At 42.2% G+C, this 22,578-nt stretch overlaps 1 protein-coding gene across 3 annotated transcripts in view; it reads right to left on the bottom strand.

Moving 5' to 3' along the window:
• Positions 1-15,901, bottom strand: part of samd11 (sterile alpha motif domain containing 11) — a 48,749-nt gene extending 32,848 nt beyond the window's left edge. Inside the window, exons 1-3 of one of the 3 annotated variants that reach the window (XM_055222797.1) lie at positions 15,139-15,901; positions 14,259-14,350; positions 2,479-2,654 (exon numbers count right to left, since the gene is read on the bottom strand). In XM_055222797.1, coding sequence (XP_055078772.1) covers positions 2,479-2,654; positions 14,259-14,350; positions 15,139-15,592 — 722 coding nt within the window. In that variant the 5' untranslated portion in view covers positions 15,593-15,901. The remainder of the gene's footprint in view (positions 1-2,478; positions 2,655-14,258; positions 14,351-15,138) is intronic. The other 2 variants (XM_033969718.2, XM_033969719.2) reach the window with 2 other exon arrangements.
• Positions 15,902-22,578: the final 6,677 nt, after the last annotated feature.

Here is a 22,578-nt window from a genome sequence, read left to right as displayed (position 1 = left end):
AAATAAACTGTTTCAAGAGTCTACCATAGCTACTCTATATTGTCCAACTAACAGCTAACTTGGGAAAATCCAAAACTACTGAGCAGTTATTAATAAAAAGTATTTTGTTGGAACATATGCACATTCTGCTCGGCGCCAAAAGCCAAAAGGGCAGAGTCAAATGGATACGCGGGAGCACTACAAGATGGATGCTCCTCAGTTTGAAAACTCAAACTTTACGACAATCCAGCTTCCAACACAAGGTTACAACACAGCCACATAATGTAAACCGAGCCAACAGTGCGTGACTTTCCATCTTATGTTGATAATGCAATTAGCCAATTGTAGAATGCGTATAATGTTTTGCTGTTAGCCAACGCCTTGTAAGGAATTAAACTGGTGTGATTGCGTTGTCATGGGAAACGAGTGTAAATAAGGCCACATTTTCTAGAAGTGGAAATCTCCTCCAGTAAACTATAAAACCTCCTCAGCCTGACTAATTAGTGCTTTAGGGCAATGCTTTTCCAGTAATGTCTCACTGTCCACGACCTTTACACGCATCAGCCAATGACACAGCGTTCAATAAAGCCACGGGACCCAAAGTCAAACAATGTTACTGCTCCTATATGTTCTATCTATATACAACACTCTCACCACATTTAGGACTTTAAACAGTGAAAGGTCTTCAGTACTTCTCTTATTTTACCAAAGAAAGGTTTTTACAAGGCAAGGTTTTCAATATCCAAAAAGTGGCAGCGTAACAATTATCCAGAGACTGACTCAGCACCTTTCAATAAAGCACTTGTTATCTAAAACCAAAGAAGGCTTTTCCCGGGAGTAAGACACACAATCCTAAATTAGAGCTATCAAATATTTAGTCCCCGAGATGAAATCTATAAATCAGTGTTAACCAGTGAGTCACATAAAAACATCTATAACTCCACCGAGGTCAAAGCACTTTCTCTGGAGAAATTATAGTTTTGAATAATTCTCTCACAAGCTCCAGCTCCAGATTCAAATATTAAACTTTGGTCCTTGTTATTAAAATGCTGCTGAGTGGACACATTTTGAGGTCTATTGTCCATCACTGCATTTCAAAAGGAAAGTGCAGTGTGGACACGGCTCTGTGAATGAGCAGTGCTAATACCAGTCTGAGTGACAGATGACAGTGATCAGGCCCAGTGGCTGATGATGTGAGGGCGACCAGCACACCCTCACACACATGTATACACAGCCTCTGTATTTTTCACATCCATTGGCCAAATCCAATTTGTTAAGACCCTTCTACGACTCACTTACGAAGCTGCGGTCAATGGAAATCACATTTCCGTGATTGGACATCCCATTATCCGGCCCATCCAGACTCACATAGAGGGCTAAAGCCCGGGACAGACTGGGGCTGCGGCTCCAGCGAGTCCGTCGCCTCTCAAAGGGTAAAAGCCTGACATATTAGTCATAAGTGTTCTTTAAATTCATTATCATCTTAACGCGCCGGCAGCACAAGTGTCAGGGGGAGGGGAAGCCCTCTTAAACGAGGTTAGTGGATCCATTTAAAGCCGCGCAGTTGCCACGCTGTCCGCTGTGTCGCACGCTCATTTCAGAAATAAAAAACATCCTCTGTAATGAGGCTGAAGGCTTATGATGCAGACAGAAACACTGGGCCTAATCAATGAACAGCATTATGTGAATCTCACAAACCAAACAGCATCCTTATTACTGTCCAATACAAATGTCATGATGAAATAAACCTCTGTCTCTGTGGACGGCCATCTGCGCACATCTTAATGAAAGTCTTAAAGTAGAACATGTTTTAGTAAACATAATTATGAATTATGTGATTAATTAGCTCACAAAATACTCCACAAACTCTAACGATCCAGTTGTGACAATTAGTCCATCATCCATAATGTTTGTACATAAAAATCCTGTTTGGCTTCATAAATAAATCAGGTCCTGCTGTTATTGGGGGTATATTTTTAGCCTTTGATACAAAATAAGCCTAAATTGAAAGCACTTTCAATGTACATTTCCAGACAAAGCCGATCACGGCACAACTTTGGCTGAAGTAGAAACCTTGTATACGCAGGCCTTCAGTATAAGACAGAACAGATATAGTGATTCTTGGCAGCAGTTGTACCAAACACAAACAACAAACCAATTAACACTTTGCGAGCCTCGTGCACATCTTCCATTAGACAGTGCAAAGAAAAGCTGTAAGAGCATTTTTAAAACAGGCGTTTTTGTCAGAGCCATATAACACATATAAATTACACCAAATCCTTTTAAAAGTAACAACAACTAATTTCTATCATTAGGTGAGGGCTCACTTTTAAACAGGAAGTGAAGAGAAGCAAACAAAACTGAACGTAGGAGAGAGAGAAGTGACAAGTCGAAGGCTAGGGTGACATTTCACAACATACATGTGAATTATACACCCACTTTAACATGAGAGATTTCAATGGCACAAAAAAAAACAGCAAAGAGGAGGTTGTGTCTCACCTTTTTCTCATGATACTAAAATGCAGTTCATCCTCCTGCTTGATGTGGGCATGGTCCCCGCTGGCCCGCTCGCTGCCTTCGCTGTCGTCACTGCTGAAGATAGAGGCCAGCTCCTTCTTTGGCACCCGATTTGGAGGGAGCGGGATGGTGCGCTTCTCAGCCAGTCGCCCCCGGTTCTGCGTGCAAAACAAGGCACTTTATATAGCATAGGCTACAAATCACAGTTAGTAAGAAGTTCAGAAGTTCATGCAACAATGTGAAAAGTTTTTTAGACTTGTGTATATAATTATTTAATAACAGTAATAAAAAGACAAAGGGTTATCTGACTAGGACCGAAAAATGAGAAATACCCAGTAAGAGCGCTGTCATGTTGCTAACTTTAATTTAACACCAGTTCTCCACACCAATTATGTTACCGCACATCATAATAAAACCACTTATTTTCATAGAATATCATTAAATGTACAGTATAACTCCACATAAACAGAACAAACCATTTTAACTGATAAAATAATGTAAATATATCATTGCGTATGTTGGATGGTGGGTTCAGGAAGTCATGCTGGATGACCTTTAATGTGACCTGACGGCTCTGATTTGGAAAAGTCAGTCAGAGAAAGTCCAGCACAGACCAGGCTGCAGCAGTAAAGGAGATGAGAAGAACACAGGAAGAGGAAGGAGAGAGAAAGTGGGCAAACTCTGGGCTGAGGTACAGAGGGAAGTGAGCAGAGCGGACTTGTTTTTGCAGAAGGTGAGAGAAATGTAAAAATGAAAGAGACTGTGCCGAGTCCAGACATAAGAGGCTACACGGATGCAGCCCAGCCCGATGTGGGACACTGGACCTGGGTTTAAAGTCTCTCTCTCTCTCCTGCCCACATCCTGGTTCTTATTCCCGGACGCCTCTGAGCCCTGCAGCTATCCCTCCACCACGCGCAGCCCGTCGCCCCTCTCCTCCTCTCTCCTCCCCCTGTCCCGAGAGGCGCGGCAGCCTGAGTGGCAGGCGGGGGCAGGAGGAGGGATTTGGGGGCTCCTAGCCAAGAGGCAAACAGGTGCAGCCCCTCTGGAGTCTCTCAAATGGCAGACTTTAAAAAGAGTTTGGGGGGAGACAGAGGAAGATGAAAACATCCCTGAGGACGAACAGGCCACAGTTCTGCACAATTCTCTTTTAAAACCTCGCCAGGAAAACACTTTTTTCCTTCTTTCTTTCCTTTAAGAAGTTGTATACAGCAGTAGCACCAAATGACAGCAGATCAGTTTACTGTTACTTTTGCTAAGTTACATTAACAATACAGAAGTTCAACAAGTTCGGCAAAATACCTGCTCAAGAAATTATACTATTAACAGCCTTAATAAAGCATGAAGACAGACTTAATTCAAAATGAACAAGTAGTTTATTAAGAATGACCCAGGCTTAATAAGTAGTTAATTAATGGTTTAGAATATACAAAATATATTACATTATTATGATATTAAGTTAGAATAATTCTTAATAAACTATTTTGGGACTTTTGAAATATTATTATAATTAAGACTTTCTTCATGCTTTATTAAGGCTCATCAAGATCAAGTTAATATAAAGTGTTACAAATATATTTATACTATAATAGACTTTTTGTGTCTTTGCTCATGTCCTAAAAACACAACTAAATACCTGGACTGTATTAATATATATATATATATATATATCATCGAACATAGAACAGAATGGAGCTTTTGTATTCTTGTGGAGGCAAATTTGACTGTAATACTACACAACACGCTATAAGACGTAAAGACTGAAAGACTGAAATGAATCCCTTCATTTTAGACGGTATGTGTAGAGCTCTAAACTACAGGTACAACAAGATCCTACTTTCATTTTTTTTTTTTGTTCTTTCTATTATCTGAATAATTGCTGCCTTTGCGATTTGATAATTGCACCAACTCAAACGTTGATATTTTGTGGAGCCGTATGAATATATGAGCTAAGCCTAAGCTCTTCATGTACTGAATGAAAATGCCCATCTTGTCCAACTACTCCTTCATTCATAAAACAGTCACTGCACACAAAACTCTCAAAAATACCCTCCAGATCTAAGACGTCACTCTCTAACCAGACACTGTACGATACAACAACACTTGAACAGTGGTCGCAGTGACTGTGTAGGCTTGTGGACAACAGCCCACATGGCTGTGACATACCCGACTCTCCTCTCCCTCCTCTCCCTCCTCTCCTGCTCCTCCCTCCTCCTCCCCCGTGCTCCCCCTTTGAGACGCACCCCGGAAAGCCCCTATGCTTTTCTCTGGTGGCAATGACGCAGAACCGGGGGTGAGCTCCCACTGCTTCCGGCAACACTTCCTGTGCATGAGGGAGGGCTGTACCAAACAAAAACACCAAACCAAGAGCACCCCGGCAGCCCGAAGAGGAGCGCCGAGAGGAAGGTCACCTGAACATTCACGGGTTACTGTGTGTGGTCAGGGTCTGCTCAGCCATGGAAAAAGTCGCTCATAAAAACCCAATGAAAGCACCTCTAAGAATATCTCTGCCCACACGTTCTGCCCAACACTGTGGGAGTAAAAAAATAGACCTGTGTTTATATGCACATATACTGTACGAGGAATATGGTGATTCATTAGGATGCAACTGAAAAGCCAGCGCAGCAAGGCAGATTTGTGCCACTTGCTTCTCTTTTCTCACTTTAATTTCAAACAAAAATGGCATAAAAGTCAAACCACGTCAGGTTTATGGATTTAGTATATGGTAAAAATCACTTTTCTATGTGGATAAGGCAACTTACCCCGGATACCTGCCCCAGATAACTTTTATTAGAGAATGTAACTGTATTTGATTTAGAGATGCACTGATCCAGCATTTTCTGTTCTGATACCAATATTGATACTTTAGGTATTTGCCAATTCCTGGTATTAACCAAAACCAGCGAAGAACCAAAAAACAGTGAACTTATTACAAATGGCTCCAGTTGTGTTACATAACTGTTATTTGTCCTTCAAATAAACACAGAACAGATTTGTATGAATAAAGAGACATTCTGGTACTTTTTACTTTTACTTCACTACATCTGAGGGCAGGTATCTGATCTTTGTTGGACAGATACTGCAGAGCTGAAAAGTAAAAGTATTTTTAATTATTTTAATATTGGCCCTGCTGAAAAGGCTGAGGGTTTATTTATAATTCATAATTTCAGCAAACAAAAATACACAACTAGAATAAAAAAGATTGATTCAGTTGTTTCTACTGAACAAAATTTGGCATAAATCTTTATCAAAACCAACACATTAGAAGCTTTATTAGCTCTCAAAAACTGCATAAAACACTTTTTACTCTTTAAGTACATTTTTAAACTGGTACTACGTTTACTTAAGTAGATTTTTCATGTGATACTTTTATTTTTAAGTAAAGTATGTACTTGTTCCATCACTGCTTATTACATTCTGTAAAGTCCCAACTAGGATATCAGCTGAACCAATATCATGAAGTCGATTCCCGATCAAGCCGTGTTTTCTGTATTATTTGTTCACTAAATGTTGCAGCGTAACATCTCAAACAAAAAATTACAACAAAGTTCAATTCAATACTGACATTTTCTATCAACATTTGACCTGTAACACCAACAATAACACCTTTGTATTGTGTGATTCTCAGCAAGTGTATATGCAGTCTCTAATTGTTAAGTGTGTAAGTGTGTACTACGACAAAATCACGTGATGTACTTCAAATGGACTGAAATTAAGTGATAGTAAAAGGTCCTATATTACGCAAAATCAACTCTTGTGAGCTTTAAACCTTGCTAGATGTTGTTACCTAATCAAAAACATACCTAGAGTTGTGTTTTGTTTCATTCACACATGTTTGAGTAACACTTTATTATTAGTCTGTACATCTCCAAAGCTCAAAATGCTCTGTTGCACCTTGTGATGTCATGAAGCGTTAAATTTCAATGTAAACAGCTACGATTTACCTTTAGTCCAGGAGAGATTGGCAATTCCAGGGCTGAAACTATCCAAATGATTCTACTGAATGTGTATAGAGTTTAAAAACACAGTGGAGCACTTCCTGTATTACCACATGATGACATCACAAGGTGGAACAGAGTGTTTTCTGTTTGAGAGAAGAACTCAGCCTAAATATGCAGGGTTTAAGTTTTAAACATGAATGATACAAAACACAACTCCAGGTCTGTTTTTGAAGAGGAAACAACATTATGACATAAATCAGAAAATAGCGCAATACGGGCCCTTTAAGTGTGTAACCTCTGTGCTCTGTGACAAAACCACTTTATGTACTTCAAATGGACTCAAATGAAACAATAGTTAAGTTATAGGTCCAAGTATTTTGCCATTTCGTTTTTCTATGTAAGGCTAAACCATAATGGAAAACCACAAAATGATCTGCAATTTTAAGTGAAAACAGTAGCTAATATCGCCTTTCTTTGTGGCTAAGGAAAGTTGTTTAAAATAAAGCAGAAATTACAAAGCAATTTTTCTGGCTAAATTTACTTCAGACTTTTAAATGAGCTCTGGGTGGAAAACAGGACTAATAGGACTGTTTTTTTTCTTCCTCCTTGCGTTATTTCCTGAAAGGTGCAGTGCCCTGCCGCCGGCTCCAACAGCATTAGTGAGCACATACACAAATACTATTACTACACACCGCACACACACACACAACCGCACACATAGACACACAGCGGTAGCCGGCCGTGACATTCCTCCAGCTGCGGCGCTCTCTCTCCCTTGCACGCGCCCCCCCAGCGATCTCCCCGCGGGACGAATGCCTAATGAGTCACGCGCCTGTCTGCCGTTACCTCGCAGCGTGTTTGTGTGTGTATGAGTGTGCGTATGTGTGTGTGGAGGCGGGATGGCGGCCCGACTTGGCGCGAGCGCTTGGGGAAAGAGGGAGGGAGAGGCGGAGGAAAGGAGGAGGAGGAGGAGGCAGGGAAAAAGTATGTGCGTTACGGGGGGATGCGGTCATTACGGCAGGCTCAGAAGCGAGGCCAAAGCTAACCATTTGGAATACAAAACACATTACTGCTTAGCACATTAGCAAACATTTTAACAGGTGTATGTCTGAGTGGTTCTTTAAAATCAGCTCATAAGACCAAGCCAACCATTTATATACATATACCGACAGTGATGGGAAGAAGACTTTGAAAATTGATTTAGTAACAGAACACTGAATAACCAAATTAAAACGTATTCTGTAGCATATTCCATTACAAAGGCCAATCAGAATCCTTGGAATACTTTTAGACAGCATTGAATTATATTATGGAGAACAAAACGTGATATATAATTACAAACAGCTTTATTTTTTTTTGTTGCACTGTTTGTTTTGCATTAATGTGTCTACTTGGAGATGAAAAATCACACTGCAAGAGCTGTGTTTTCTTTTTTTCTCACTAAAACCGCGCATTTCAAAGCCAAAATTACTCAATGAAGTACCGTCATGTGTTCTTTATAATTTAGAAAAGTAACTGTATTCTGAAGATAAACACCAAATGAAAGAGTATCTGTACAAAAATATTCAGGATACGTATTTCCGGTAAATGTATTCAGTTACTTACTCTGTATATCAACGATTAGGCCTGGGCTGTTACTCAAATTTGAATTGAGATTAAGATTCACTCACATTTAATAGTTAATGATCAGCTTGGGTCTTGTTAATGGAGCGTTCTACGGACACGCCCCTGTCAGGAAAAACATGTGGTTTGGAGACGAGTTCACACTTTGGAAGAATAATTTGACTTTTTGGATTTTTATTAATGAGTCAAGTCGAAAGTCAAGTTCTATATCCCATATCGCCAAGCCTTACCAATGGTGTTAATAGCTATAATATGACTATGTGCTTATCTCTATGTTTGTCTTCAGTAAAATCCCAAAAAGCAGCTTCACATTTCAGTTGTTTTCCGCTAAGATGCTAAGCACAGTAAACACACTCACTCACTATACTTTTAAGATCTTCAGATAGCAGTAAACAAAATCAAAACAATGTCCCTTTACACTTTACACTGGGAAACCGTACATATGTCCAAACCCATTAATATCCAGAATGTATAAACAAACACGCAACACAACAAACATCTATGCAGCAAACAAAAGGAGAGTTGTTTTTAATAATATCAACAGGTTTCTCTTAAAAACACGCCTTTAGGTTTCACATGAGAGAGAACCGCTGCACCAGTATACACGGATCGCTATAGATGTATCACTATGAACGTGTATCGATTGTGATAAGCGTGTGAGGGGCGGGAGGTCACTGGTCGGAGTTGTGGATGTTGAAAATATTGGCTGTATCGCTATGAAAAAAAGCTGCAACAAGGTGTGGAGTAGCCTGTGTAGTACAGAGCTGCCTATATGTATGCAGCGTACACTATATGTTCAACTTTTACATAATGATCGTGCGCTACTAATTATATTTAACATGTTCTAACAGGTTATAAAAGGTTAGGGCTGGGAATTATAGCGTATCTCACGATTCTATACATTACGCAATATAAGGCTCACAGTATTATCCAGAAATGGCGGTACTAATCTACAGGTTTATCACACGCACGTACGAACTTATAGCCACAATTTGAGCGAAAACATCTATATACAGTACCTCAATATACAAGAAATACAGTTATTTTTGATAATTGGCACGGTAACTACTACAACAGAGTCATAGAGACGTTTCACACAGCAGTTAACGATACAGTATCGCCAAACAATATCACAATATATGTAAAATACTTTGACTTTGCGTCCAACAAAAGTGGTATATAGTTGGATGCATTATTGTTGTAGCTATATATTCTGAAGCTGTGTCATATAAAAATAAAATATATACATAAATTAAGTGTAATGCCACGTTCTGTTGACAAAAACTTGCCGCTCTGCTCGTTTGGGACTGTGCATGTGCATGTGGTGCTGTGCAGACTTCAGGCAACACTTGGGCGTTTGAGGCCGTGTGAGAGAAGAGTGAAAAAAGTGAGAAAGCTCCTTGGGGAGAGCAAGCGTGCGACCGTTTCATACACAAACACGAACGCACACACACACACACACATATACATACATATGAACACACACACACGCACATGCACACAGCGATGGCCCCACGCGCGGAGCCCAGCCGGCAGTCGCAGCCCAGTGGAGCGGCACAGGGCAGGGGAGACGTGGAGGGGTGTGTGGGGAGGTCAGTGGCAATGCAGTCAGGCGAGCAGAAGCCTACCCCAACCCCCCCAACCCCCTAACACACACACAAACGCACACAAATACACACACAGGGCGCTCTGAGTGTTTGTACTGCTGCCGCCAAGAGAGAAAGAGAGAGAGAGAGAGAGAGAGGGCTTAAGGACAGGTCACAGGGCAGTGGTGTACAGACATCACCTCACTAAACACTTTAGCAAATAGGAAATAGAGTCGGGTACACAGAGGTGGGCAGGATAGGTACTTTTACTTCATAATATTACTAAGTACAAGTACAAAGTAGTGGTCCAAGAAAAAAGTGGTTGACGAAGTAACTACTGAGTAAATCTGGACACGGCAACTGATCTATAATTTGAAATAAATGTAAGGAGCGGCGCAAGGAACACAAACCCTCAGATCATTTAATATTGTCAACACAGAGCTTTTGTCACAGATGCTTCACAGTGGGATAAGCACACTTTTTTCTTCTTGGGGCCTCTTAAACTCAGAGAATGGTCTATTGTGGTTAACTTGCCGTCATGTCTATGTGCACTTTTGTCTCATCTGTGTGTTTCTCTAAATGTTCTCTGTTTCTGACCTGTTTTAGGACAACGGATGTAAACGAGCTATTACGCTAATTCCAGCATATTTACACTGATGCTGTTTGTGGACATGTTGATTAATATGCACTGTCCTAATTTAAATAAATAAACAAATCAAATAAATAAATAAATATAAGTCAAGTAGAAGTAAAAGTGTGAAATATTTGAAAACTACTCCAAGAACAGCAGTTTTATGAAATGTTACTTGAGTAAACGTAACTCAGTAATACCCAACTCTGTAGCTAAACAACTAATAAGAGGTTTGGAAACTTCTAGAACAATTTAGACTTATGGTTTAGTTTTGTATATTAATGTGTTTTGCATAGGATCAGCTTTGAATAACTGCCAGGGGAGAGAAAAGAGAGAAATGCTGACTGGGATAATTAGCATTTAGCTTTCAGTGGGCAGATCATTTTAAACAGTTTATATTTATGACAAAAGTGCTGCCTCATGAAGATGTTTTTGATTGCCGGGAATGTTTCACAGTATGGCATTAAACTTAACTATTTTGCATGTATTCGATTACAAATGTTTTATTCAGCTAAATGTTTACATCTTACTGTGAAAGGGGCCGCCTCACCACTGACCCGTGACTCGGTCTGGAGGCGTTACCCGTTTGTCTCCAGGGCGATAGATGAGTTTACTGCCGTACCGTGGAACATTATAGGCAAAGCAATAACATCTCCATGGACACAAGAAGGTGGCATACCCTCCTTTGAACAGGTGTGTAGTTACTTTTAAAATACACATGCCCAAAACTTGCCAACAACATGGAGATGAAAGACTGACACAGTTTTGGCCAAATGAATTTGTGTACTTGAACTTCTGCTGCTTTGTCAGAAACCAATTGATGATTACATAAGAAAATGTTTCAAAACGCGTCACAAAGTTTGTAGTTTCAAGTATTCTACAAAACTGGGACAGCTTTGTCAAAATCACAGTTGCACAGTTTTGAAAATTGCTTTTTGCTGAATCTTTGTGGATCCAGGATGAGGAGGCTGCACACAATGAGTACTTCAGTGAACAGTTTTGTTGAGCTTGATCAAGAAATACAGAATAATATAATATTTATCTAAATCTATAGGTGAGATAGGTCAGATTTGATCAGTTTGAGCTTCAACTCAACCTTGGGGAACTTGATATAAAGTTTGTGCTGAGTGGGATTGCGCATGTGTGATAGTTTGTGAGCAGAGAGGCCCTTGGTTGGAGGAGGTCTTTACGAGCCGGAGGAGGGGAATGTAATTTCCTCCCGGCCTCCACGAGTTCCGCTGAAATAACAGAGCAGAGGAAGCCGTGCTCTCCCCGGAGGAGACACCCCCCCCACCCACACACGCACACATGCACACAAATACAGTACGTACACAACCGTACACAAGAGTCAGGCCAAGAGCCACTAACACGCAACATGAACGACTGCGATTTCATACAATACCAAATGTGTAAATAATGGAAAATGTGTGTATTCACGGCAATAACACGGGCAATGGATGATGTGAGACATAAAGAGATCATTTGGACTTGTTTACTAAATATGAATAGGCTTAATATAAGAGGAACATACACTGATAACACGTTAACACCAGTCCTATCATAAATTGTTATCTTGATGCTCAAAACATATGATCTGACAATATGAGGAAAAGTTTAATTTATAGAACATTCAAAGTACTGAGTGAACAATTACCTTAAAAGTTCACTACCAGACTAAATCACATGTCAGATCCGTGGAGAGGCAATCCAACTCCCATCCATTTCTGAGCAATAAAAACAACTGTACTTGAATAAACGCAAGTACAAGGACAAGTAAGTTTAATTCCATACTGTGGAACATTCAAAGCGTCTCAAGTAAAACAAGTAGATCGCACCTCCCAGAAAAGTTAGATATAACCAAATTACCATATTACATATCAATAAAACATCTAGTTTGTTTGAGTAAAGCAGGAAGCAGGGATAACACAAAGCACGTTTGAATTGCACAATATCTTGCTAGCTTGAAGTAATGAATTCTTATGAATGCCAAAAGTATATATGTTGACATTTTCTAAAAGTACATTTGAGTTTTACACAACACACCTTATCATTACAAACACTTTACACTTGTGCCGACACAGCAAATTAACTTCAGTGAGTCCAGGACGTCTAGGTGAGACATCTCTGTACCCGCTGCTGTACTTTTCCTGAACGCTTTCCTCCTCGTGCCTGTAGCCCAGCAAGATCACTCAAAGTTCAGCCATCAAACTTTCAAAATAAATGTCTGCATGAGGTAATTTGTGTCAGTAGAAGGCGTGAGCGAGTGTGTGCGCGCCGCTCATCAGTGGAGCGATGCTAGCGTACCCCGAGGGAAGAGAGCACAGGCCATACAAGTCCTACTCCTCCTGCCTCCGCCCGCGCTGCCGCCTCTCACACGGAGCTGCCAGCACAACAACCGAGCATGTGAGAGAGGGGGAGGGGGGGCTGAGGGGGAGAGGGGGGAGAGCGTCGCCGTGGTATTCGCTCGGAGACTTCAAGCTTCATCAGACAAGGGAAGTACGAGAGGTGGAGGGAGAGAGAGAGAGACAGGGTAGAAGGCTAAAACAACAACCTTAAGGCCTTTCATATTCCTGCTTACGTCAATACAAAGTTCGCCTCGTCACAGCAATAACCGACGCACAAGCCCCAACAGGCCACAAGTCCATACCTGGGATATCTTATTAAGTGGGGACATAAAATGAAGGAAAGGGGGGACTGCTTGGCTAGATCAACACATTTTTATCATCATCAACTCATTATGCAGTTTGAAGTTTGAAAAATCCAACTGTTTCCCAGGCAACAACAAAAAAAGACCCAAATTCTCTGCTTCATATGTTTGTAGGAAGCAACCTCAACAGCATTTCAGCATAAAAAGGCAGGACTAGCAAAGCTCATTAAGTCCCAGGTGTAATTAAAATTCACTATTTTACTTTATCAGCACATATTCATCAAAAAACTAGTGTTGATTCATAAAGGTGAGAATCTGTCAGCACTTTTAAGGTACTTTATTTCAAACCGGAACTGTCAAAATGTTCAAATATATAGCACGTATATATTAAGATAGTGTTTTTACTCCAGGTCTAGGTCTATGTACGTGTATGCAAACTACTTTCTCTCATAAAAAATACACATTAAAGTTCAGTTTATCTCCATTATTCTACTGCATACCTCATGGATACAGGAAGTACGTCTTGGCCCTGAGAAATGTCACAGTTTACCTGCACGGCTCAAACACCTCTGGCTTATCTAAACCGCCTCTGCCTTTGCGTGTCTCGCCCACAATAATCAGCAGTAGCCACGCTCAGTAGCTCGCTAAGCCTCTTACACCCTTCCCTCAAGATTAAGGCTTGGGAGCGTCGACAGATGCGCTTCGTGGTGATAAAAACACGCCCCGCTGCACCTGCGTGAACAGATTTGGCGACGCTGAGCCGGCGGCGTGCGAGCTCAAAGCCCAAACACACAGAGACAGCCGCGGTGAGATGGTGTGAGCGTGACACACCTGCGCAGCCCACAGCTTTGGCATGGCGCCCCAGTCCAGCCCCCAGGGAAACGCACGGCAAACAAAAGTTCAAGAGCCAGGTGACAAATGGAGGCAATGGGACAGAAAAGCCACACCAACGATATGCTCAGAAACAGCAGCTTTGAATAGCAACTGCAAACAAACCAGACAATACTTGATATTTATAACACAAACTATGTCGGGTTTAACTGAGAAAGAAACTTAGCAGTACAGATTTCACCTCTAAAATTCTCCTAATCTTTATAAAGTCAGATGGAACATGTTTTAGTAAAGATATATGCAAATCCAGCAGTATAACTAAAATGAGCAGATCTTCCTCCAAATGTCTTTTATCTCTGTTGAAACGGCTTAAACCCAAACCAACTAAAACCAGGTCAACCATCAGAATGTTTTTTTTTTATTACATTTCATTTGTTGTTTGGTTCAGATCAGTTTGTTGGCCATAAAAGTAGAAAAGTTTGCACAGACTGAGAGAGTGATCTTACCACTGGAGATGAGATCCTGCAGCCTGGACAGTCACAGATCGGAGGGTGCACCTGTAAAATCCCTTTGGACATGAGCGTCTTCAGACTTTTCCCTACAACACAGAGAAGTACCCTTAAAAGTTATCTCTTGTCAGTTTTAGACTTAAACAATAGTGTGGAGCGTTGGTCTAAAGAGTTGTGTGATACAGATCTTCAGTTATGTGTCTAAAGAGCAGTGAGAGGAGACAGAGACAACAGCCTACTGTCATCTGTCTGTGGGCATGCTTTATCAAACTATTAGGCTCTAATTTTGACCTGAGGGTGACTCCCTCCCCCCTCATCCAAACGCGTGTCAGTTCTGCCTCACTAACCTAATGTGTGTGGCGAAAGGGCCCCCAAGATACGCAATTATGCGTTAATGTTGCAGTGGAAGTTTTAATAACAGGGAAGAGCAAACCCTATCACGCAGAGAAATTCTTCAGATTCAGTAACTCTTAGTGACGAGTATCTAAAGCATTTCTAAAAATCGTGCCATTAAAAGATGCATAAACAATTTCTGGGTTGAACATGTGACGCGTGTGCACGTGTGCGCCTTTACGCATCGGGCAATATAACAAACATAAGGCACAGCTACAGTCTGTGGCACACAAAGTGCTCAACCCAAACTAATATTTTGCCCCTGGACCGAAAACTTTCGAGCTCGGAGGCCCTGGTTCCGTGTTGGATCTATGACCACACTCTGTTCCAGCATCGTAGAAGATCGCGTCAATACGCACAGCCGAATGTAACTCCTTCAGAACAAACCAGAGAGCAAGTTCGTCCCAACAACAAAAGTGGCCATTAGAAAACACGCGTGCCATTTGTCATCATAAACCACCCGAACAGAACCACTTATCCTTACCTTTGTGTCTAATACTGCGTTTCCAGTCCTTGGCCGTCTCCCGTCCACTCACAAACTGAAATTCGTTTGGGGTGAGCCACTCGCCCCTGTATTTAATAGACGGTCCCTTACTTCCTTGACACAATTTATTGATATAAAGCAAAGCCTTGTTTTCGCCACATTCCACCTCGATACAGGGCTCCCCGTTGTCAAAAAAGGGCTGAAAGTCCGGGATGGAGGAGAACCGCTCCAGCATTAAGTCGTCCGTGTGGTGGTGGAGGTGCTGGTGATGCAGCGCCGAGTCGTGAAGCCCCAAGTACGCGCGGTGATGGGCGAAAATGTGCTCGTAGGGCGGCGGATGCGGGGTCACCACGGGGATAGCGGTGGCATTTAAAGGGGCCAGGTATTCGGTCTGGTTAAACGCGGTCAATGCCATGTCGTCTCCATCCAGCCGCTCCTTCTTGATCGCAGGCATGATCGAGAGAGGAGTGACTGAGCAGCGGCTGCCCTCATCCAACTTGAGCGTCCTCTCTGTGTGTGAGCGCAGGGGCTGAGCCAGACTTGGAGACGCGCTGCTTGGTTTTACGCAGAGCCCGCGTGTCGCCGTGTGACAGCACTGTGCTCAAGTTGCCGGATAGATTCCCATTCAGTAGTTCGCCGCTCCTACCTCCCACATCTAATCTCAGCCGCTCTGTTAAGTCCTGCGTGCTGCGGGAAGCTCTGAGCGCGGACCTCGTGTTGGCCAGTCATCTGAGGCTTGTCACTCGCGCACACGTCACTGACTGGACAATTTGGTGCTTTTATGAAGCATTTCTAACAGAATCGGAGACAGTTATCGGACAGCGTTTTCAATAAGATGGATTTAAAGTTGTAACCAGTTTTTATTAGTTAAAGGATAAAACCCTGGTTATGAGCCTACATTTGGATCACTATTGTCACTGTAAGTTGCAAGTTGTTGTTCTCTGGCCAAAGTCATTTATAAGCTCTTATTTGAACTCAAACTGAGCACATCCACGCATCGTAAGTTTGGATGGAATTTTTTTAGCCCCCGTGCACGTCAAGTCACGCTGAAGTTCACAGCCCCAGACCAAACAAGATTTGCACTCTCCGCTCCTCGGCTTGGCCCATTTTAACAACAGAGAGCGAGAGAGCAGGGGGTACAGCCACGGGCAGCGCTCAGGGCACAATGAGCAGCGACCGGCGCAGAGAAGGGAGGAAGCAAGAAGTCCAGGCGTTACACTAAATAGATAAGTTTATATGAACGATATAAACACGGCTTTATGTAAACCTCTGAGGACAGTAGGCCTACTGACTGATAAAATAACAAGCCTATGGCTAGAATCCCTGTATTGTGCATGACAGTCACAGTTTTGGTGGCCATGTTTATTTGTAACGTCCCTGTCCAATGTCTTATCTTAGCAGTTTATGTGTTTTAGGCAACACGTTACACAATGTTCACAGACAGACATTAATACTGGCACTTTAAAGAGAAGTATGTCCTCAAAGTTTCATGGTTTGCTTGTTTTGTGTAAATAAAAACAACACCAATGAAAGTAACAGACATAAGTAAACCTATCTATTTGTTTTGACCAAACCTAAAATTATCTGCACACCACAAAAACTCAAATTACATAAAGTTACGTTCCATGTTACTCTTGATAAATGGTGGTCTATCTGTACTAACTATTATACTGATTTTACAGGTCTGCAGTGGTGTGTGAGGCCGGCTCATGGACCACATCTGACCCCCATCAGTGGAACACCCAGGTGGAGCTCGCAGCTCGGCCGACACATGGAATAGCCATCCAGCTCCGAGGTGGGGTCCAGGCCTGTGTCAGAGCCATAAATCAGGCCAAACTGCCGCGGACGCACAGGAAGGAGGCAGGCCACCGCACGGGCGGATGGAGCGAGCAGGAGGGCCAAAACCACAGCAGTCAACCAGCCAAGTCGAAAAACCAAAACACATGACTTAATACAAGGGTCCACCTGAAGCATTATCTGAGGCATTGATGTTCTGTCGTAGTGACTAGTCTCATCACACCGAGCAAAATGGAATACACAAAGAAAACACAGGTCTACATGAGGATTAATCAAGGACAAGAGCAGCTGTAAACACTCTACACCAAACTAAAACAGCAAACACCACTAAACACACTTTGAGAGCCACTATGTAATGTTATTAATGCTTTTATATAGACTTAGAGAAAATAACTGACAGCTGATGAAACATGCAAAACAGTTCAACAGTGAGTAACAGTGCAGTGAAATACATGATACAATGATATTGATGGTAAATAGTGTAAAAGTGAAACTAAATTGGTGTGTTCATCTTGTCGCTCCCACTCACAGATGAAACTAGTGACATGAATCATTGGCTTGTGGTGTGTGTTTATAAAATCATTTTGAGGAAGTGTAACCCTGTTTGTTTCATTTGAGATTATGTTAAACTGGAGTCACTCTCAGTGGAAACTTATGTAGGAGCAGAAGCCCTGTGAGGAGAGCCCTGCTGAAACTCATCCTAAAGGGAACACCCTGCCCCCTCACGCCCCTCACCAGTGACTCATGTCCCGTGGAAGGGTTCCCCGAAAATCAAACACTTCTTCATGTCTTCAAAGAGCAGTTGGATGTTAATCTAAAGATAATTTTGAATCACCACGACTTTCTCAATAAAAAGGTTAACCTTTGCTTTTTACAACATCGCAAAGAAAATTCCACTACACAATTTTAATTCTGCCTAAAGAATATTTTATTTCTTCAACTACCAACAAATGTAAAGCATACATTATAAGTTATTATTAACACGTGGAGCTTACAACTGAACTTATGATCGAAACTTAAGTCACATTTAGTAGGTGTGGACAAAGGTCACAGTAAGTCTGATTAAATCCATAAGAGTCAGGATGGAGGACTTCTGATGTTTCCTGGAGTCTTCTATCCACTAATACGAGCTCATTTCTAGACAGAGTAGTTATACCTCATCCCCTCACATCAGCGTATACTGATACCTTATAATATATATGGTATCAGAGCCTTCATATGTGAACCCCTGTGCTTTTTGCTTTTTTGTAAATGTCCTTCCAGGGACTGACACTGAACATCAGCCTTGGCTATAAATGTTGTCATGTGTCATCTGTCTAATGTAATTGTTGCTATCAAATAAATAAATACAAATATAAAAGTATTTCATATCATAGACATAAGTTATGTCTAACACAGTGACTATGGTGAGCTCCTCTCCATTTGCTCAAGGTCAATGACAGAAGCTGCCGTCCATCGGGAGTCCCCCTGGAGCCCCTCTTCTGCCGCTGTTGGCCGAGGCCCCGGAGCCGCAGCGCTGCCGGCTGCTGGCGGGGGAGAGGTAATAAATAACCCGGGGAGAGGAGCAGAGACCGCCGGGCGGTGCACAGTCTGACCTGACAAATACTCAGTGGAAAACCATCAGAGAGCGGAGCCCACCCCCAGCGCCTGGAGCCTGCCTCAGACAGGAGCACACACAGGAGCACACACACAGGCTGCAGGCTGCGCTGGAAGAGGAGACAGCACAAGACAGACAGAGTCCTCAGGCCCAGACGCCGCCCAGACACGGACAGAGTAATTAACTATTTAAAGCGGGGATGCATTTCTTCACCAAGTCTTCTCAGTATCTCGTTCAATTTCCGCACAAAAACAACACCATCAGGAAGGAAGGGTTCAATACACTAACTTCTACCCAAAGTTCATTGGCAAAGGCAAAAAGTTATATTTCAGCAAATATGTTCAATTCAAACACTCATTCAAACAGTAGTTGTGTATACAAACATACAGCTTTAGGAAGAGTGTCTGCATTCAAGTTTGTATAAAACTCAACCAAATCATGTTTAAGTTGTATTTATAAGTGTTTTGTGTCTGTCTGTTCACAGGAACAGCAGAAGAGTTTGCTCTGATCACTCTATGAACTAAATAAATGTTATGATAGCCAAAAAAGTTATAGTTTATCAAAGGCAAATGGAGAGGAAAGAGCTGAACCACTGAATCTGAGCTTTGTGATCGTGATCAATTCTTTGCTGATGTGAATCTGCTGTGATGTAGAGATGATACTCCAAGAATCATTTAACTAAATAATAATAATAATACATTCAACTTATAAAACTTTTTGGAGACTCAAGGACACTTTATATTGAATTAGTCATTCACTCCACACCTGGTGGTGGTAAGTCATAGCTGCCCTGAGGTAGACTGACAGAAGTGAGGCTGCCAATCTGTGTCAGCTGCCCCTTCGACCATCACCAATCATTCACACCACATTCTAGAGAAGGTGGGTGAAGTATCTTGCCTAAGGACAAAACAACAGAATAAACTAGAGCCACTAACTCTCTACAGCACCTGTTATTCCCAATGGCCATCCATCCAGTAGTGACCAGACCCAAACCTGCTTAGACTCTGAGATCATACGAGATCAGACATTGAAAAGGTGGTACGGCCTCCAAAAGAAACAAAGTTCAAGCCACTGCTTCAGTAATGGTTAACTGCTTTGGTGATGGTTCTGCTTAGAGACCAAAAATCTTCAACTAAACTTTTTTCTGAGCCCATCATTGACAGTCCCAGTATCTTGTATATTACCCTCCATCTGGTAGCAGCCCCCACCTTCATACATGCCTCTAATTGTCCACAAAGCGATGTCTTTGGACCCACTCTTTTGACTCCTACCACCAAATGTGTTTTCACAATACGGCATAGTCATTTCCCATTTGTTTAACATTTCAAAGCTGTTTAAACACAGTACAAAGTACATTACACAAAAACAGCAGGTGGACCCTGGTGCTATTTCTGCGGTTTAACCTGGGCCTTAAGCTAAATCTTCCCTTAAACTCATCCAGAAATTCCCTGAAATCTCTCCTCTCAGTGCGTTAGAGCGGGGCCAGCGCCACAGCTCCACAATCTGAGACTTGGCAGCAGCTCGGTAACATTAGACCCGGGGAGGGGTGAGGGAGGGGTGAGGGAGGGGGGGCTGCTGTCGTGCCGGCGCCCTTGGCCTCCCCCGGCGGAGCTGGGGGGTCAGGCGGCTGTCTGTGATCGCACACAGCGCCTCTTCCACATGGGATTTATTTTCTTGCTGGATGGGCAGGCAGGCGGCCCAAGAGGATTCTCATTTTAGACCAGCGTCTGTAGCTGTCAACGCCGGCCGACAGAGGCAGCGGACACCCGACCCCAGAATCCTCCCTGGACGCTCCCCTTTGGACCTCTGCCCCTCCCTCTCCGCCTGCTACTTCCCAACACACAAACAGACCGTCAACACACACAAGTGAAGTTTGCTCTGCTATCAACCAAATTTTATACAAACAATAAATGGCATAAAACTTTAAGTCTCACAAAATATGTTTTACAATATGAAACACAAACATCCAAAAGATTTAAGGAAAATATGAGAAATTAAAAAAGCCCTTTAAACAGTACATATAACAAATCTACTTCTCCGGACTGGCATATTCTTACATCGGCTGTTGTACCTACTACGAAAGACGGCAAAGTTTGAACAACACTACCGGTCTATCAAGTAGTTACGCTCTCTCCTCCCTCCCTCTCTCTCTACAGTGTTAATAATTTGTGCAGTAAAAGATAGTGCACCGCTCAAAGTTTGTGGGAGTTTATTGGCACAGTATTCCCCTCCATATTTGTGCGAGGCAGTGATAGGAGCATAAATTATTTCTTATCTCTTCCGCTATCCATTTTTCAAAGGCCTCACTTTGTGTCTGAAGGCTACAGTGCCAACGGTCCAAGCCCAGATAGTGAGCCACATTAGACTTCTGGAGACCGGACTGATTTTCAACAATGGACACAAAAAGAGCACATATTGTCTTTGCAGTTTAAGACTTAAATGGTCAACTGCAAATAAAAAAATAGCTACATTCAAAATATTGATAAAGACGGATCCGTTCAATCATTTAGCCCAGTAGAATAGAATACCACAAACGCCTTAACCGATCACGATGAAGCTGTAAAATACTACGGAAAAGTCTACCTACATTGTTGAGGACTTGGTTTATTCCTAAATTATCAATGTAACCCATAAAGAAACCATTTAAAGGTATATTATGTAAGTTTTCAAGTGGAAGGTCCATCACTTGCCTGTCTTAATTAAGTTTAAGGTAAATTTTAAGGAAATTTGTCGTCTGTATTTGACCCATCCTTCAACGCCACTGGGGCATCTCATCAGGAGCAGTGGGATGTCGGTCAAGACTATCTTTGCTGGAGGACTGTACATATGGCGGATCTATGGAGTGGCAATCCTGCTCAAGTAAGAATGCATGTTTTCAAGGGATATTCGAGCAACAAAAACAGCTGTCATGGAAGATACATTTAACTTTAATGCCATACTGTTATTGATTGTGTTTAAATGTGTGCACTCTATGGGTCCTCTTCATTTGAGGGAGTTACTACAGCCCTATACTCCACCCAGAGCCCTCAGCTGCTTCGCCCAAACCCAGTCTCAAGATCAGAGGTGACAGAGCATGTTCTCCCTGGCATTTAATACTAGCTAGACAGGATATCTTGGTGTTTAATCATACTTTTTCTTATGTATCGTGTGATCTGTATATTTCCTTGTTTGTTTTTTCGTTGTGGAGCGCTTCCGTCAGCTCAAGTTGTTTTAAATGCGCTTTATAAATAAACTTGAACTGAACTGAATACCGTCTGCACAAGCTGGATCAGCGTTCTCTTTCTAAAACGTGCTTTACTAACAATGACGCATGCGGTTCATTTATCGTTTTCATAATTCACAGGGAAATGTTTTGAGTAAAATTGTAGAATTATGACTCGTTTGCTCCACTCGATTCAAACCTTATTATTTTTATTAGGGTTTTATTTCATCTCCCACTTTTGCACTTCAACCACTCCAAGCCCAGAGACGAAACGACAAATACTAAATATCCAACGTCCGCTGCCGAGCATAATGTCTGCTGGTAGAGACAGGCCCCTGGTTTCTCCCGGCTACTATTGATTTTTTTTTCCTGTGTGATGTGAAACCAGCAATCAGCAGTGCGGTTTGAAATAGCCCTGAAACCGGAGCCCAGACGTCGATGAGTCGCCAACACATTTCAATTAGCGAGCCGCCCGGGCCGATCTCTCCCCCGGGGCAGCACGCGCACCCACCCCCCTCCATCTGATCCAGGGTCAGCTCACGGCGCTCCGATCAGGCTGCAGCCAAATCATTCGGCTATTTTTAGTTGAGTAGCACATAAACTTGTATATTTGTCGAGGTGCAGGGAGTCGGAGAGTTCACGTGATTTGGAGATATAAAATAATGATCTGTCAATGCTTTAACTTTTATACATTTGAGCAGGCCGTCTAGGAGCTGTATTTCATTTACAGAGAGCCCATGGCAATACTATCTAATGCCTAAAGGAGAAGATCAACTCAGTTTAAACTTTTCAGCCAAATGTCAGTGTCAGCTAGTTTTTGTAGAGTTTTTGCTACAATGGTATT

This window comes from Periophthalmus magnuspinnatus, chromosome 7 (genome assembly GCF_009829125.3).
Source record: "Periophthalmus magnuspinnatus isolate fPerMag1 chromosome 7, fPerMag1.2.pri, whole genome shotgun sequence".
Taxonomy (NCBI): Eukaryota; Metazoa; Chordata; class Actinopteri; order Gobiiformes; family Gobiidae; genus Periophthalmus; species Periophthalmus magnuspinnatus.
Note: the sequence above shows the minus strand (reverse complement) of the source record. Positions and strands in the feature narration are given on the sequence as shown.